At 46.9% G+C, this 19,318-nt stretch overlaps 1 protein-coding gene across 2 annotated transcripts in view; it reads right to left on the reverse strand.

Annotated features, from left to right (window-relative positions):
* The window catches only part of SCYL2 (SCY1 like pseudokinase 2), a 1,629,773-nt gene that overhangs the window by 398,344 nt on the left and 1,212,111 nt on the right, over positions 1 to 19,318 (reverse strand). For both annotated transcript variants that reach the window (XM_069629360.1, XM_069629361.1), the window contains exon 13: positions 5,735 to 5,853. In XM_069629360.1, coding sequence (XP_069485461.1) covers positions 5,735 to 5,853 — 119 coding nt within the window. The remainder of the gene's footprint in view (positions 1 to 5,734; positions 5,854 to 19,318) is intronic.

The raw sequence follows: 19,318 nt of genomic DNA on the forward strand, positions 1-19,318 counted from the left end.
CAACCCGATGACAGTGCATGAGGCAGCCGGAGAGCCACCTTCAACCAGAAGCCTTGGACAAGGGCTTCCCAGGGTCCACAGGAGCAAAGTTCACAAACAGTTGAGAAGTCTTCCGAAAACTCTTTGTGCGTGTCACGTAGAACACTAGGCACGAGCAACGTCCAGCGAGTGCAAGGCCCTTTCAGCCGCTGATGAAGGCTTTGGGAAATAAACAGGCAATACCGAAGGCTTGTTGTGGTGGAACTCCGACTGAACTTATGGCATAAAAGAGGGGCGCATCCGCAGCACCACTCCCTTGATTCTTGGAAAGTCAGGTATGGTTGCTTGCAGCATAGGGCCTGGATCTCACCTACCCTCCTGGCAGGGGTGATGGCCACAAGGAAAGCAGTTTTCCATGAGAGGAACTTGAGTGGAGCCTGATGCATAGGCTTGAAGGCCCCCCCCCCATGAGCCTCGTCAGCACCACGTTGAGTTCCCAAGCATGGGAGGGGCCCTCACCCACCGGCGGTAAAGATCAAAAAAGTCCTTTGAGGAGCTCCTTGACTAGTCGATGAGACTAAAGTGAAGACCTTCCTGGAGACCTGGTGTAGGGGTAGATAGTTGCCAGATGTACCTTGATAGAGGCGTGCACATTTTGTGGCCTTGGCCAAGGACATCAAGTATGGAAAAATCTGCGGGGTTGTGACCCTCGGAGGGGTAATCTTCTGAGACTGGCACCAAGAAGCGAAACGCTTCCACTTGTTGCCGTAGCACTTCAAAGTCGACAATGCCATTGCAGTCCCCAGGCAATTCCCTGGTGAGGGAGTCTGCGATGGTGTTCTTGACTCCTGCCAGGTGAAAAGGGACGAGGAACATCTCTTGTCCAAGGGCTAAGCGCCACAACTCCTAGTCTTGCTTGGATAGTGCTTGGGATTGAGTGCCCCTGTGTTGTCTGTAAAGATCCTCACCACCTTACCCTTCAGAGATGGTAGAAACGACTTGAGGGCTCAGAACACTGCCCGTAGCTCCAGCATGTTGATATGGAGATCCTTCTCATCCAGCAGCCACAGGTCTTTGGCGTATAGACGTCCAGTGTGAGCTCCACAGCCTTCCAGGGAAACGTCTGTAGTGATTGTCTCCTGGTGTGGAGGGTTTTGAAACCCTGTCCCCATACGATGTTGGAGCAGACGCCTCACCACCCTATCGCCCGACAGAACTGAAGACGACAAGGACATGTTAGCTGACCGTTTCCTCATGGCTGCCGATACCACCGAATCTGGCGATGGTTACGACCTCAGACACTAGGGAGTGGAGTCCGGCACCCAATACTTTTTCTCCAGCCTATCCAGTTTGGACGGAGCCATGCAAGGGTTCATGAGGGCCAGGCCCTCCTCCCAAACATCGTCTAGAAGGGGCACTGCCATGATGCTCTTCCTCGTGGCCTTGAGCTTCAGGTACAAGAAACCTTCCTTCCTGGGTTTCTTCAGGCACAAGCTGGAATAGCTCGGAGGCACTGGCGATCATGGAGTACAATGACCCCATCTTTTCCAGTGGGGACACCCTAGGTGGCGCATCCAAATGCAGATACTCGCCGTCCATTGCAGCGATATCTTTGTCGTCGTCGGTAGTCGTGGCCGTATCCGTCCCCATTGTCTGGGTCCGCTGGGGGAGAAGGGGCCTGACATGGCGGTGGAGGCTGAAATGGGGGCGTCGGATGACGGTTCCTCTTCCTGGTTGGAGGCTGAACAGGGGTCTGGGGGACCACTGGAACCGGCCTGGTGGCATCATCTTCTGGATCTCTGACACCAAGGTGTGCAGGGTTGACAGAATGTCCAGAGAGACATCCCTCGGCTGAACTGGCGGTATCTGGACACTAGGCTTGTCGCCGCCGTCCTCTTCCACGTCCTCGTGGACTGTGTTCAAGGACTCCTGGTCCTTGTCGCCCGCCTCCTCGCCCCTCCGAAACTCCTGCGGGGTGCCAGCAGACTTTGCCAAAGTCACTGTGGCGGTATCGCCCCTTGGGGGCAGGGTTACCTTCTGAGCTGCAGGGGCTACCTTGACCGGGTCAGCTCCCTTAGCCATCGTGATAGCAGTCGCCACCAACTCCATTGTCGACAAAGTCTTATCCTGCGCTGATTGGGTCTGCTTGGGCTGATCGGCCTTCTTCTCCTCTATTGTCCGTGGCTTCTCAGGCTTCTCCCGCAGGTTAGCGGAGTTAGAATATTTCATTTTTGAGGAGAAGCTCGATTGCCGGCTGGCAATGGAGGCAGAGGGTGATGCTGATTTCGGCCCGTACACCTTTGAACCCGCTTCCGCGGCGAACCCAGTGGACTCCGACTTGTGGTTCATGGCCTTGTCTTGGGCCTTCACGGATGAGGCGCCCTCAAAGGATTTAGAAGACCGCTCCTCGGACCGGCTGGTCCTGGGTAAGGCATGACCCTGCGTGGAGCATGGGGTAGAGGCCTTGGCGTTCAGTCACACTGCCAGTCTCCTGTGCCTGTCCCGCGTCGTCTTGGAGAAGCCGAGGCATATCTTGCACTCTACCTCCTTATGGTCTGGGTGCAGACAGAGGCATTGCAGGTGCTTTCTTCAAGGAACACCTTTCCGTAGCCCGCACTTGCTGTAGGGCTTGAAGAGGGACATTACCTCCTCCTCCTCCTCCTCCTCCTCCTCTTACTTCTCCTCCTCCTCCTCCATCATGGTCCGAGGACACGAAGTAGGCCCAATGGCCTTCTGGAATCGCCAATGATCTTCACCATCTAGGGGCGCTGAAATTCACAGACAACGGATCCCCACTGACAGCAGATAGAGAAGAGAGCACATGCGATCTTTCAGAACAAAAATAGAACCTTTTTCCATGGAAAACAAAAAAAACGTAGAAGTAGCTTGCAGAGCAAACTCGAGGACTCAACACTGAAGCGTAAAAATCTGAACATGGATTCCAGAGGAGGGGCCTAGGGAGAGGGCTGTCATTGGATGGGGGCAGTGTGACCCAGAGGACAGCGATTGGTTTAAAGGAAAAATACAGTTTGTAAGTGAAAGTGAAACTGTTTTTTCTTTTACTGGGGATTCCCAGCCGGGGACGGGGAATATTCATGAGCATGTGAATCCATGCTAAACCCCATGCTGAAGAACATGATTTACAGGGGCAAATCAGCATATAATCCAAACTGTTTTTTTTTTTTTTTTAGAAGTACCTGAGACATGGATGATTTCTGAAGCATGCAAGACGGTACTGATCAGAGAATCTATAACACCAGGAAAGCTGAAGAGCAAAAAGGGAGCATGCCAATCTGGGTAATACTGTGAAGTGGAAGCTGTGTGAACTCTCGTCAATGACATTTCCAATAACAAGCATTAGGTCTGGATTTGCAAAGAGAAGCCTAGTTTGCCCTGTGGTGAGTTTACAAAATGTCTAATCCTCTACATTTACAAAGCTAAACCAGGTAGCTTTGCCAATGCTATTATTACTTGAAGGAAGTGTCGCCTGATGACATTCCAACTGGATCCAGTTGATATATGGATTTCTGTACATCTCCTTATGGCTATAAAGTAAGGTCAGTGGTGAGTTTTCTCCCTCCCTATTGTACCCTAGCCTTGTGTAGAGGGAGTTAGAACCTCTCTCAGCAGGGGTTCAGAAACTTACTAGGGAGAGATTCGGAGTCATTCCTACCCCCGAGATGGACAGTGGCAGTTGAGAGGGGACCAATTACTGCTCCCAACCCCTGTGCCAGTCTATTTTTGAGCAGTTCATTTTTGTCTCGACAAGATGCTTGCCAGTGTTTTTGTCCTTCTAGTGAGCCAGCATAGGAACAAGGAAATGAGAGCATGTGTCGAGTATCACACGCCATCCATGGAAAAGCTGTGACTAGAAAAGCAGCAGGCAGTCCCACAGGCTTTGATGATACGCTACTGGCCTATCAGTGGAAAAAGAGCAGCGCAGAGACACCATCTCAGGGGTGTGATCAGAGGAACAACCCGGTACTGACGAATGATGGAAGCGAGCACACGCAACTTCCAAGGAGTGCCCTAGACCATCAGGGACTTTCTGTAGGGTCACAAACCCTCACAACATGGGAACATGCCTTAGGGGTGAAAGAAAAAAAAAGGGTCCCTACATGAACAAGGGCTTAAGCTCCATGGACTGCCACTGCTATTCCGCGGCAGACCTGCGCAGAGGAACTGTGGAGGGTTGAGCATGCTACTTGTAACTTCACTGATCATCACGTCGTCGAGGGGGAAAGCTAGTGACAGATTTGACAGAGAAAGAGAAAAAATACAGAGAGGAGGAGGGGAAATAAAAAGTGACCACAGGAAGTGTTGGTTATTTGGGTAAAGTCAGAGGAGGAGAAGGAAGACCAAAAGACCAGTAGGAGAAAGGAAGGAAGGAAGGAAGGAGCAGCGAAGTGTGGAGTCTAGTTTGGCATTACCAATGCAGGTTTGTGATAAAGAACTGCTAGGGCTTGTGTGCAAACCTCACCCTTACTGCCTGGGAAGTTTTGGCAGCCCATGGCGACTTGCCGCTATCAGGGTTTCAGCAGGGGTCCCTGGTAAAGCATAACGTTGTGGGTCTTGTTCATCCTGCGTCACGCAATCTTTTTTCCTACATCAGCTCCACGCAATCCTTTTCACTCTAACTACGGTACTACTAACGCTTGATTACCAGAATTGCACATGGCCTTCTGGTGAGACAATGTCCTCTTCCATAATTGCATGGCTAGTGTTCTACCAAGATGGCCACCGGAAAATGCTACGTGATCCTGACAGCACACACAAAAGAACTGGGAGCTAAGCAAACGGCGTCTCGCAAACAACCTATTTTGGAGATCCTAACAGCTCCTTTATTTAGTTACCGAGCTTAGATAATTAGTCTGGTAAGAAGGAGGGTGTCTTTGCGAAGATTCATTTTTTTTTGTTGATTCCTTGTTCTGGGTTAGTTGCTCGATGCTTCACTCCAGGTATATGAGTGCCTTGTATTTTCTTTTTGCTCTACCCGAGCAACCATCCATGTGCATAAAGGCATATAGCTCTCTGTTTAAGATATGCTTCGTTTTAATGCAGAACAGCAAGTAAAGAGTACCCTTGTCCTCAAATTAAGTACACTCGACTCCCCACTTTGCATTACTGCAGTTCTAGTACCTAGAACCCATCTTTTGGTACGAACAGGATTTCCTTATGGAAGACAAAACAGGACCACAGGTAAACACATGTCTTGTTATTCCTGGATTGGATAGGTCTTATGATTGCATTGTCATGCACCAGACTCAGTTATGTACTAAACGTTTCCTCATTGTCACCCTAACACAGCTGTCACCCTATCACAGCTCCTGTGTTGGTGATCCAGATTGGGGATAAGAAAAGGGACGCAACCAATAAGTTGCTCCTGCCCTGTTTAATTGCTCACTATCCTGTTACCAAGCAGGAGGGGAGCGAATAGACCGGCAGTGTGGGACACATTCTATGGCTCCTAAGGACACTCATGCAGCAATTACCGGGAGACGAGACAAGAACGGAATAAAAATAAACTCACAAAAAGTCACATTTGTGTAAGCAGTTTAAGTATAAGTGTTCAAAGATGAGCAATAAGATGTTGGTCTTTTGTAACAGACATGTGGTGAATGTTTCTCCCGTTCTTCAGAGACTGAAACATTAACGGTAGTTAGGAAGAAAAACAAGAAAATTAAGCTTTATTTCAAAATGCAATACACTGTTAATTAATCATGTTTATAAAGCCTTGTACAAATTAATACCATACCTGACTGAGATTAAGGTTATTATCAATGCTGAGGGGAATAAGATGAGGCAACACTTTTCCTGCAAGCTGCTCTTTGGTAATTCCCAACTTCTTGTGAGTCAGTATACATTTGTAAATACCTGAAAGAGAAAATAAATATGACCTATTATGTTATGTTATTAATGTTATGTTATTAAAACTTGTTATGCGCTCGGTCACCCAAAGGTATCATGGTGCTGGAGGAGAGAGAAGAAAATTAAAATCACCTGCAACAAGTTACTAAAACAGATCTGTTTTGAGCATTTTCCTAAAAACTAGATTAGAGGAATTTTTCAAGGTGAACGGAACACTATTCCATAGCCGCGCTGATGCCACTGAAAAAGCACAGCCTCCCATGCGGGAACGGTGAAAAGAGGGACAACAAGTAGTACAGCAGCAGTGGAACGTAATGGCCACAGAGGATATTCGGCCCCTTGGCCATGGAGAGCGCGGTGCAACAAACGAAGAGACTTGAAAAAATGCACCAAGTAACTGGCAGACAATTTAAGGATCGCAGCACAGGCGAAATGTGAGCCCTGTATGGGGAGCCAGTAGCTAACCGTGCAGCCATGTTGTGTAGGTGCTGAAGCCGCGGGATGAGGGCCTTAGGCTGTGCCAGATATATTGAGTTGCAGTAATCTAGGCGACCAAGCACCACGGCTGCAACTACAGGGGGGCACAAGTGTGAAGAAATTAACGGGAGCACCTTCTTAAGTATTTGGGGTGTAAATGGCCAGACTGGCAGACTGCAGCAACCTGTGCCTCCACAGAAAGTGAAAAGGAGACAATGACAGCCAAATTCCTCACCTTGGCTGTCGGGACTGGGAGAGGGCCAAGAGAAGAGGACCAGAAAAAGGACACCCAAAGTTAAGAATCAGGAGGAGAACCCCACCACCAGCACCTCTGTCTCCATTCAACTTCAGCCAGTTGTGGTTCATCCATGCCTTCATGGATGAACCACAACTGGCTGAACACAACAGTCAGGCACAGATGAAGGCACAACAACAACTCACCCTGATCAAGATCTAACCAGGTTTGAAGGACTTCCTGTCATTTCATTTTATATTTCCAAATCCTCCCCGAGTGCCAGCAGGCTATAACATTTTGCAATGAAATCTTTTGTAAATTCAAGCCATTTCTTTTATTATTTTCTCATTTTTTGGTGACCAATACAGAAGTGAATATAAAGTTAACAATCAAATGAAACATCAAGAGAGGTAAAACGTGCTATATCATACCCATTTTATTGCTGACTTCCAATTAACTCCAAGTAGCAGTAAGCTTAAAGGAAAAATGAAAAGCTTCAGACTAGGCCCTCCCGGTCCTCACCATGATTAAATGTAACCATCCACTACCCATTTTCTTGTAATTTACCATCGTAAATGCTTGTGATCACTCTCTTCACCCGACAAAGTGTTAACCTTATTGCCTCAGATCAGTGAGACGCGCCTTAGTAGGAGAGGTCTGAAATACAGCCGTTCCCTTTCTTTTACAAAGTCAATATAAAGCAACCATACTTTCAGGAATTCGAAGAACTTTTCCAACATTAGTGCTGTGATTTTCTCCATTGCTAGCACCTCCTAGACGTTGACCTACCAGTTCGCTATCGCAGGATCTTTCCAGTGATTGGCTATCGTTAACCTTGCCGCTTGTTGCGGTTGGGTAATCAAGGTCACCCTCGAACCCGACATCCGGTAGCTGAATTGGGATCTACATTGCCCAGCACCAAAAGTGTCCATGAGCCGTAACCAACCAGTAATTTCTTTAAGGTGTGATAGGATTTCTTTCCAGAAAGTATTTATCACTGGGCATCTACACCAAGTGTCCCACCATACCACATTTCCAATGTGTCGAACCCTGCGTCCACTTTGTTTAGTCGATGTGGCGCCAAGTACCACGTGCAGCAAGTTTTGAACACATTCTCCCAGACTGAAATACACCTGGAAGACTTTTGTGCACTCTGCCAAATATTCTCCCGGGTTTCCTGTATGATGGGCACCTCCAATTCATTGCTCGATTTTCTCACGTATGGATGGATGCCTGTCAGTAAGTACTTTTGTATGTCCTAGAAATCTTTCTTTTGTAGGCCCTCTTAAGCACTAGTTGTAGCCCTAGACGAGTTTGGGTACCTGTCCTAAGGGTCCGTTTATGTTACACCCACTGTCTCATCTGGATGTACCAAAAAACTCTCCTGCTTGTCCGCCCCAAATGTTCCTTCACATTTTTCAAAGAATAGGGCTTTGCTCTCAGACAATAATGTGCTAAGGGTCAGTTGCTCTTTCATTTCCAAGACATCAAATTGGGATTTAGGCAAGCCTAGAGAAAAGTCAGCAATATTTAGGACTGGTGATGGCAAGCCCAGTCGTGGGGCCACCCCAATCAACCTCAAACCTGAGTCCCAATGCTTTAGGGTTTGTTTTGTGCTGGATTTCTCAATATCACCAGAGGTTATGCCCCGATTCAGCTTCCCATTCAGACAAGTGTCCTATTTGGGCTGCTAGAAAACACTTTGTTGTGTCAAGGTCCTCCAAACCCCCAATGTTAAGGCTTCTGAGCATTATCTTATGCTAAATTCACAGCCCCCCACCCACACAAACATCAGCCTTTTCTCCTGAAGCATTTTGAACATGTTGGTGGTGGGGACTTTGAGTGGTAGTGTGCGGAACGCATATAGCATTCTGAGGACAAGGGTTCATTTTAGCTCAGTTACCCTACCCTTCCAGGACACCACCTGATGGTTTCCAGCATGCTAAGTCCTCTTTGCATGCCCAACATAGAGCGGAAATGATAGCCTCAAATAGGCAGTCTATGGGTGTGGTATCTGGATTGCCAAGTAATCTATAGGGTTTTTATTCCACTAAACTGAGTATATATCTTATCAAGTGTCACTAGCTCCTTTGGAGGAATTGAGACATTCAGGCCTTGTGATGTATCCCTAGTAAATCTAGAGACCCCTTTAAACATTCAAAGTTCCGCCATCGCCGGAGGGAGGTTACGATATTACTAAGTATTAACCATACATCATCAGCACAAAGCTTTTTCATGTTGGAATAATCTGCATTCTATCCCCGAGATAGCCTCATTAGTTCTAATGGTGCATGCCAATGGCTCAATAGCCTTTGCAAAAGTAAGTGGCGAGACGGGGCATCCCTCATGTGTCCTCCTCCAAGTAGCCAGTGGGGATGATAGCATTGTATTCATTTGATTTGTGTGGTCAGGGCTTAATAGTTTGCCAGTCGCCACCACGTGAATTTCTGTCTGAATCCAAATGAGCTTAGGACCCGCTGAATGCAACTCCAGTCAATTGAGTCGAATGCCTTATGGGCACCAAATGATGCAATCCTGAAATATTGATTTGTTCTGCTCCTCCAGTCCATTAAGTTTGTCAGTCTCCAGACGTTGTCATGCGTATCTCGATTTTGGATAAACCCGATTTGGTCTGGGCTCACAATACACTGGACCGTTTGCATCAATCGATCAGCCAAGATCTTAGACAACATTTATTGCAACCCAGTCTGTTTAACAGTGCTATCAGACAATGCAAGGTCACATTCGTGGGGCCTTTTCCGACACCGTGCCAGACACCAGGAATTAAACAATTTTGTCATGTGGGGAGCCAAACTTGCACTAAACGGTTAATAGTAGGTGTTGGTGAAGCCATCTGTCCCGGGGGCTTATTATTGGGCAGATACCATATTTCCGGCTCGACTCATCTTGTGTAATTGGTGCTTCAAATTCTTGCCGATCTTGCTCATTCCCTTTTGGAAGCCAGTTGTATGCTAGGTGCTCGAGTTGAAATTCCTTGTCCGTGGGACACTTTGAAACATTTCCCCATAGTATGTTTCCATTATCTTCAGTTTGCCCCACTCCTCAAAGTGCTTTTGCCCTTCCTCAACTTGTAGGCAGACAATATAACTCCAGAGGTTCTGTTTTCTGAGTTTTGCTGCCTAAGAAGCGGTTAGCTTTGTTTCCTTTTAAATAGTAGGAGTATTTTGTTCTTGAGCTGAACGGTCAGCACATACTCTCCTGCTGGATTCTGGCTCTGAGTGCCTTTATTACCATGTTCATTTGCATTTGATTTCTAATTCTGCAACCCTCCTCTAATCTAGCTATTTCTGAGACTCTCGGTTTTGACATAGGCAGCTGTTTTACTTATTTCCCCCTTCACTACCACCTTAGAGGTGTCCCACATAATATCCCATCTAGTGTTTGAGGACATGTTTTGCTTAAAGCATAGCGATTCCTGAATACTGGACCTAATATTAGGATCTCTTAGTGTCGTTTAGCTGCCAGGGTCGTCTTTCAGGTTTGGTCTGTGGGCCTCCCCCCACTCCTTCAAGATGGTCACCTTTACAGGTGCATGATCTGAAAGATATTTTTATCCAATTGTTATGCTGTTCACATATGGGATATGGGTTGAGGATGCTAATATTGTATCAATTCTAGCAGATACATGTGCATAGGGGTAGTGCACATAGCCTTGCTTTGTCTGGTAAAAGAATCTCCAAAGCTTTATCGAAGAGCACTCCCTGAGGATCTTGGCCAGGTCCTGGAGATTGCACCTGTCTGTGTAGGAAGTCTTGTCTAACTCTAGGTCACGCATGCACTTGAAGTCCCCTCCAGCTACTCTCCTTCAAAGAACCCTCTGAGTACTGGAAGTATTGAGGGAAATAATCTGGTGCTTCATTAGGGATGTAGACCACAACCAGAGAAATCATGCTGCCAAACATCTTGCCTGCGACCATTAAATAGCGACCCTCCACGTCCCTTTGTCTGCAGAGGCAAAATAATTCAGTTGCATCATCTGCTGCCAAAGCGCCTTAACATCATGCTTGATCAGGTGTGTTTCCTGCAAAAACCCTATTCAGGCATTTTGTCACCTTAATCATCCCTCAATTGATTTCCTCTTGAAGTGTGAATTTAGCCGCTTAACATTTTTTTAAAAGGTTTTGTTTTAAATTAGTATTAGGTTAAAAAAGAACCTTTTACCAAGCACAGCTGCATCAACATCAGTAATTCATTATCTTAAAAGTTCAGTATTACAAAAATTTATAACAAAATTCCAAAATTCCATTTCAAAACAAAATCATTCAGAAATTCCATTCCCCTGTACTCAAGTCAAGATCATAGACACAGTGAAAAAGCATTAGTTTCCGCCAAGCTAATTTATGAAGAATGACAGACTGCCGGTTATACGGAACTACCAGATTCCATTGTTCCTAATAGGAGAAAGACTTCTTTTAGGAAGTTTAATAATGCCAGAGTCAATGACAAACTTTCCCCCACAATCAGTCGATCCCGCCATTGGACATTAGACAGCGATGGAAAGTCATTGATGAAGGTAGCCAGCCATTTCGTTCTCATTTCGGCTATTGCCAGACATGTGAGGAGCAAGTGTTGCAAGGTTTCAATTGTTCATTTGGAAGTACACAGTCTACAAGTCAGATCAGCCTCACTTCCATCCTTAACCATCCAGGTACTCAAGTTTTGTATAGCTGGAATAGCGTTTAGACGAAAACGCATGAACTGGGTATGATAACTGCTCGGGAATTTCACCAAGTATTTGGGCAATGAATTAAGCACACATGCTTCCGAAAGAGCTTTCCCATAGTGCGTATATGCTGATCTTTCATATTGGGTTTGTTGAATCCAGTCAATTGCCCACAGTTTCCATTTTGCTTTACACGGATTGGTGATTAGCAGGTCTTCCGTCGCATCAAAACTGTTTAGGATTGCCAAACAGATATATTCACCCATTCCCGTAACACACCTTCAGTTCAGTCCATAATCGCCGTCTGCAGTATCTCAAAACCTCTTGGCAGGAAAGGTGTTCTACACTTTCGGAACAGTGCCAAGGATTGCCACAGAACCATTGAGTAGAGGGAGTTTAGTCCTAGCTCCATTCTCAGAGCTTGAATGGGAATTCTTCGAAGCAGGTTAAGAACCCTTTTCCAAAATAGGCCCTCCAAATATTGCCAAGTTGTTGCGGTTAGGGCAAAGAAAGCTTCCGCACAATAGGGGATTATCAGTATCACCTTCATTCTGTAAAATTGTATTAGGGGGCTCAAGGTAAATTTACAATATTTTTCTTAATGATTCTGGCCTGGGAAGCTAGCATCTTCATCTTGCTCCTTAGAATTGCCATTCTAGAAGCGTCCGTGAGGCTGTTAACACACATGCACAAGTAATTCATTAAACTCATCTGCAAAAGCTTTACACCATTCATGTACCGGGAACCATTTTTCTTTCCTTTAGGGCCCCCTGATTTCAGAATCCGAATGCAGGATTTTTCAATATTGATCTTCAATCATATTCATGTACATAGGCTTGCAGAGCAGTTATCTTTGTAATCCGACCGGTGTCTGATCAATAAGAACCAAGTTGTCTGTGTAAAAAAGCCTATCCAAAGAAGAGCCAGCCAACTTCGGAGGGAAGCTTCTTATGTTCATTAATGCCTTATTAATGTCAGATATAAACAGGTTGAAGAGGGCAGGGGCTAGGGACCTCATCGTTGGAATTGAGTTAGAAAGCAAACGTTTCACATCCAGTTTTACTTGCAACGAGATCTCAGAGTAGAGGTCTTTGATGGCTTCTAGCAGATCTTCTGGACAATTCCATTCCTCCAATTTAGACCATAATGTATTACCGTCCATTGTATCGAAGGCCTGGGCAAGGTCTATGAAGGCTAGATGGATCTTAGTGCCTTTCTTCTCTTTGTAGGTTTTTTTAGAATGTTTAACAGAAAAACATTGAGAGCCGTGCCCACTCCTTTCACAAAGCCAAATTGTTTGATGTTGTAGTGAACCCGTTCCATGCTCCAGTTCGTGAGACCTTGTAATATAAGAGGCAAATATCTTCCCTGCCACATTCAGCAGGGCGACTGGCCTATAGTTGGAAGGAATAGTCCTGTCTCCCTTTTTAAAAATGGGGACAATTATTGATGTTTTCCATGAGGCAGGTACGTTCTTGACTTTAATATAATCAAAAAGGACCCACAGAAAAGATGCCCACAACTCTGGATTCTTTTTAAGCATAGCATTGGATATCCCAACGCTATGCCCTGGAGCCCTGGGCCCTGGGCCCTGGAGTTGCTAACTTTGAGACGGAGGATCTCCTCTGTCGGTGTATTAAAATTCCAACCCCAACGCCTTACGGAACATCTTTTTTTTCCAAAATGGGTTCCGCCGTCTGACAGAGTGTCAGTGTTCTTCCCAGTTGCTGGCCGATACTGCCTCCTTGGGGGAGTTAACACAGTTCATCCACTGCCAAACCTGGGACGTGTTTTTAGCCTCAATGCACTTTAGCATATTTTCAGCATCTTGCTGCATGAGCACATGTTTATGTGCACATATCCAATTGCGATAGATCTGCTTGGGTTTCCTGCAACTCACGAGTGCTTCAAACGAGCACCGTTTTCTTTAAACGCCTCAATTTACAGTTTAAGCATTTCTTCTTAGCAGCTACTAATTTGTTGGAACTGTGCACAGGTGTAAATGATTGTCTTGAAAAAAAAAATGTCTGCTCAACAAATTCCCACATCAATTGGCAATAGTCCATAGCGGGTTCCACAGACGAGGATTGGTCCGTATATACTTGATTTTCCAATCTCCTAGTCAAGAGATCAATTCTTCACGCCTTGATAACGAGTCAATTTCTCCCCGTGGTTACATTCAGGGGCGTACAGGTAGTAGGTAGGGCTTCCTGTAGTCTGTGCCAAGCAAACCAGTTTCAACATCCTATGATCACTCTGATTTGTAGTTATAACCTTAACTGTTGCAAATGTCCCAACATGTTATCAGAGGCAAAGAAATTATCTAGTGTTTTTCGTCCAGACCTTTGAGCATATGGATGTTCCTAAGTAGCAGATCCTCAAGTCACCGTAGGCCACTAAGTTAAGCTTCCGTTGTTACCGGAGTAGCATCTTCAATCAAATATTTCTGTTTGTTGAAGCAGTGTATATTTTTTTCAAAGAATCTTTTTATTGAAGTTTTATCAACACATAAGAGCATCACTAGACATCATTCAGATCATCCTGAAACAGAGTGAACTAAATCAGAACCAAACAATAACGGTAACAAAGTGAGTCTGGGGGGTGGGGGGAAGGGGGGTCATAAGGCCAAACCGGGGGGCAGCCTCAATTCGTAGTGAATTATGTTAGGGGTCGCTACGAAGATCAAGGCTCCCGGCATCATGATTATGGAATCTATTGGATCAAACTGGGTATATGGGGCAGAGTTCCGCTTTATTCCAGGGTCTCCGATTCAGTGGATGGTCTGTGGGTGCTGCTTGCAGGGGTTCCGCCGTCAATAGTCGTATTTTGCCAACCAATGAAGGGACAGAGGTTGTCTCACCACTCCCGGGAATTGTTGTGCGTCATCCAAAAAGGGTGCCGAGGTGCTGTAGAATTTGCTTCTGTTTCCGAAGCAGAAGGCGGTTATTTCTTCTGCGACTGCTATGTCCCAACCCTTTGTCCACCACATGGGGACTGCTGGGGCTTCAGGATGTTTCCACAGTCTTGCTATCGAGATTTTTGCTGCTCTGAGTAAGTGAGAACATAGCTCCGCTAGTCAACCAGACATTGGGAAATGGCCATCGCCTGTGCCACCCAGTAGGACTATTCCTGGGTCCCACAGGATCTATAGGCCTATGATTAGCTTGATTTTCTCTAGTATTTCATTCCAGAACTGCATGGTTTTCGGACAGGACCAGAGCAAGTGAAACAACGTGTGAGTAGCTGAGCAGCCTCGCCAGCATTGCGATGAGATTGCTGGGTTGCATTTGTTTAGGGTCTCCAGCGTCAAATACCATCTATAACACACTTTGATCGCTCCCTATTTGTTAGTGACACACTTCGAGCTCTTGTGGATTTGTGTCCAGGTGCGGTTCCATTCCTCCATACCCAATTCTTTACCTATGTCCTTTTCTCATTTCTGCATGTAGGCTTCCTTCTTGTTGGATCCATGTAAAGACTGGAGGGGGGTATCTGTACTCCTGCTCCCTATATGGCTGAGTCGAGGCACAGAGCACTCCAGCCAAGATTCTCTATTGTTGGTAGCAATGGACAAGCAATTAAGGCTTAGCTCTCAGGAGGTGAGGCGGGCTGGTTCTTAAGTACAGTGTAGTCTGTACGGCAGACTCCTGTGCATTGCCCTTAGGGACCACTACACACAATTAAGACTACAAGTGGTAATACAAGTTCACCTTTGGTACAAGCCTGTACTACACTGTTAAAATGGTAGCATTAGCGGAGCAGCCAGACGTATCTCAAGAGTAAATGAGCAGTAGTAGAGATTACACAAAGGACCACAATTACTGTGACTCAAGCAAACACTGACTCAAGGTTGCAGGTAAAAAATAGAAGTACATTTCTTTTAAACCATCTGTTCACAAAACACTTCTTCTATAAATTCAAAACCACACGTAAAATACACTACACACCACCAATTCCACTTGTTCCAGCAAATTCAAGTTAAGTAAATTAGGATTTGACAGACCGGTGTTGCGATACTAACGCGTACCCGCTAAAAGAAATGCTCGAAGTTAAAACACACTTAGTACTTTAGAATTTCAAACAAGGGAAAAGTGGATAAAATCACAGGCAATACTTTTGTCAAGTCAAGGGAATCGGAGGACTCATTCAAGGATACAGATTAAAGTCAATAGGCCTGCACCAGTGTCAATGGAGCAGATGCTCAGTTGCCGAGGATCACACGTTGAACAGTTTGAGATTCAAGATGCCAAGAGTACTTAGATATTGTCAGATGGAAGGAAAAGTTATAAGAGGGAAGGAAGAAGGAACAAATCTTCGAGGAGGAAAAGGGGTCACCCGATTCCAGATGGTCAGACGAAGAGAATGACCAAATGTGCACAGTATCTTATTCCGTTGGAGAAAAGCTGGTGCCACGGCCGTTGTTCCTGGTAGTTCCTGCAGACTCACGGTTCCTGCGGCTTCAGCCGTGGGGACAAGAAGGAGGACGTCTGGAGCGATCTGCACTACCCAGGGATGGGGCCAGCAGCAGCAAAAAAGACAACGATGAATAAAAGTTGTGCTCCTTTAAATCAGGAGAGGGCTCTTCTGATGGCTTTCTGGACCACTACAACACAGCAGTGATTTCGACCCAGGAGAGGATTCTCTGACTGAAGAAAGGGTGAGCTTGTTGATCCCACCAGGCTCAAGGGAAGAAGACTCCGGACTGGATCTTCTCTTGTCGTTGAAGGGTAGATAGCTCAGGACTGCAGCAGGACTTCACCGGGACTCGGGGTTGCAGCAGCCGTCTTCTTCTCAGCTTCTCTTCGGTTCTTTGACAGACTTAACTTTCTCCAGCGGGACAAATCAGTCATCGCTGATGAGCGAGGGTGTCCTTTGTTCAAAGTTTTCTTAGTCAAAGGAGCACTGCGGGTCCGGTGGTCGACGATGATGGACTTCAATGTCCGAGCGCTTTGCTTCGTGATTCTGCGGCTGTCCCCGTCTCCGGGCGGCAGCTTTTCGAGGGTCTGACATACAGGGAGCTTTGGCAAAGATCAGCTGGCGCATGATGGTCCCTCGTAGCTTGGGAAGAGGTCTCCTAACCAGGTCCTCTCTTGGATCAGGTCCTTGAAGGCACAGCGGCTTTCAAATTGGCGAAGGACAGCAGCAGTAATTCTTCTTCCAGTGGGCTTCAAGGTTAAGCATCAAGTATCGACTTCAGCTTCTGAACGATTTCCATCAGTGAGAGGTCCCCAGATATACTGTTTGGTCTCTCCTTCACTCTGCTGGGTCACATTCAGGCAACCAATCATCCAGCAGGGCATTCATGCAGGTAGACAGCCAATCGGGCTCACAGTGCATTCAGGCTATTCTCCTCCCTCCAGACACTCGCAACAAGGAATGTGTATTGGGACAAGTACCCAGCCATTCAGCACTTCACACTGCATTCATACCAGTTTCGGCCAGGGATATCTCAGTCTTTGCGTCACATACCATAAACCAGACACCCATAACACGAAGTGCATATTGGACACACTCCATTCACCCAGGTCCCACCCCAAAGGTGTACCCACAACATACAGTCGCTGAGAAGGCTCCAGCCAGTCTGGCCTGGACTTCCCCACAATACCATGTTTGGAACTTCCACCCAACAGCCAGACAGGAGGAAGAGGCAGAGTCAGGGCTCCCCAGGACTTTGGGAAAAACAAGATAACGGGCAATAGAAAGCAAGAGGCCATAGGGGCCATCTTGTCTCCTATCAGAAATCAACTGATTTGAATAGCAGGGCCTTGGCATCCCCAAAATGGAGCATACTCAGAGCACCTGTCCAATTCAGCATGGAGCTGCCACCACCCATGCCCTGCTCTGTGGGCCACACACAGGTGCCCAAAAAAAACCAAAAAACCACTAGGGGTACAGGCTTGTACCCCAACCAATGGGTGCCATAAGGGTATCCCAGGGGTCTGTACACCAAACCAAAAAAGAGGAAGAGCTGCACTGCCAGGAGTCCCACATGGACTCCTGGCCAGAAGATAACACAGAACATACACGAAAAAGGACTACAGAACAAGGACAGGGAGGCCCTGTCCCTCCAATGCATTTCCAGCATGACAGTCGCCCCACCAGACTGAGGTTAGGGCGTCTAATCTCCCACGAGATTGACACCCTCATCCAGGCAGTCAACATACCTTCTGAAAATGCCATCTGCATTATCGTGACTCTTCCCTGGTCTATGCTCAATGGTGAAGTCTAGCCCTTGCAGGCTAATGGACCACCGGAGCAGTTTTGTTTTTCACCCTTCATCTGCATAAGTCACTTCAGGGGCTTATGATCTGTTTGGACCTTGACGGTAGATCCCGTAAGGTAGGGCCTAAAACGCCTAAGGCTCCAAACTATACTGAAACATTCCTTTTCAACAGCAGCCCACCTAAGTTCTCTACTGATGAACATGATCAAATGTTCCCTCCCTTGTCATCTAACTGGGACAAGAAAGCTCCAATTCCGGTGTCGCAGGCATCAGTCTGGACAGTAAAGGGTTTGCTGTAATCAGGCGCACACAACACATGTGCCCTACACAGACTTTCCTTCAAGCCCATAAAAGCCTTCCGAAAGTCTTCTAATTAAACTTCCTTGGTTATTTGGGCGAAGCCAGAGCTGTCATAGGGACAGCTATGGTTCCATAGTCCGCCATGAAGTTACGGTAATACCCAGTGAGGCCCAAAAAGGCTCTCACCTGGCTTTGAGTAGTGGGAGTCTGCCAGTCATGAACATCCTGTACATTGCTGGGTAGAGGCTGGATTCGACCCCCTCCTACCTCATGACCAAGATAAGAGACTTTCCCCTGAGCTATCTGGCACTTGGTGGCCTTGATAGTGAGGTTTGCCCTTTTCAAGACCCGCAACACCTTATACAGATGAGTCAAATGCTCTTCCCAGGTGGAACTGTAGACAGCAATGTCGTCTAGGTAGACCACACAAAAGGTCTCCAGCCCACAAAGCAAATGATTGACTAATCTCTGGAAGGTGGCAGGTACATTTTTCAACCAAAAAAGGCATGACTGTAATCTGGTAGAGCTCCTCGGGTGTTGAAAATGCAGTCTTTTCCTTGGCATGGCCCGTCAGAGCTATTTGCCAAAAGCCTGAGGTAAGGTCAAAGGTGCTCACAAATTTGGCAGCACCTATCCTGTCCACGAGCTCATAAGCCCTGGGCAATGGGTTCGCGTCAGTTTTGGTGACGGCATTGACCCATCTGTTGTCCACACAGAACAGCCAATCCTTGGTACCTGCCTGGGAACTTGCCTTGTCAATTTCGTGCCTGCACCACGGGGTGAGGCCTGGTATCAGTGAGAAGAGCGGCGCATACTGCTGGGGCAAAGCCCTGCAGGCCCTCTGCTGCTCTGGTGTCAGATCGGGAGAGAGATGCACTCCCTCCACTGAGCTGGATGTCCAAAGAACAACTCAAAGGGGCTGAAAGCAACACCCCCTGGAGGTACTTCTCTGTAAGCGAACATCAGGCATGGCAGGAGGAGATCCCATTTCCTCCTTAGGGGCTCTTCCAAAGCACCCAGCATGCCCTTGAGAGTTTTATTAAATCTCTCAACCAGACTATTGTTCTGGGGATGGTAAGAGGTGGAGAACTTGTAGGTTCCCCCGCACTCTTTCCACATCGTTTACATGTAACTCGACATGAAGTTGGATCCTCTATTAGAGACAACCTCCTTAGGGAATCCAACTCTGGTAAAAATGCCCAGGAGAGCCCTGGCAACCACCTTGGCCGTAACCGTCCGAAGGGGTATAGCCTCAGGGTACCTGGTGGCATGATCTACCAAGACCAGGATGAACCGATGTCCACCTGAAGTGGGAGGGTCAACAGGACCGACAATGTCAATGCCCACCCTCTCAAATGGTGTGTCAACCACTGGCAACGGCTGCAGTGGGGCAAGGACACTGCCTCCAGTCTTGCCAGACAACTGACAAGTGGGGCAGGTCCTGCAGTGGGACTCCACTTCTACTCCCATCCGGGGCCAGTAGAAATAGGCAGAGAGCCTCTGCTTAGTCTTCTTGGTACCAAGATGACCAGCTAAGGGCACCTCATGCGCC

The sequence above is a fragment of the Ambystoma mexicanum genome, chromosome 12 (assembly GCF_040938575.1).
Source record: "Ambystoma mexicanum isolate Mex_15411 chromosome 12, UKY_AmexF1_1, whole genome shotgun sequence".
In the NCBI taxonomy this organism is placed as follows: domain Eukaryota; kingdom Metazoa; phylum Chordata; class Amphibia; order Caudata; family Ambystomatidae; genus Ambystoma; species Ambystoma mexicanum.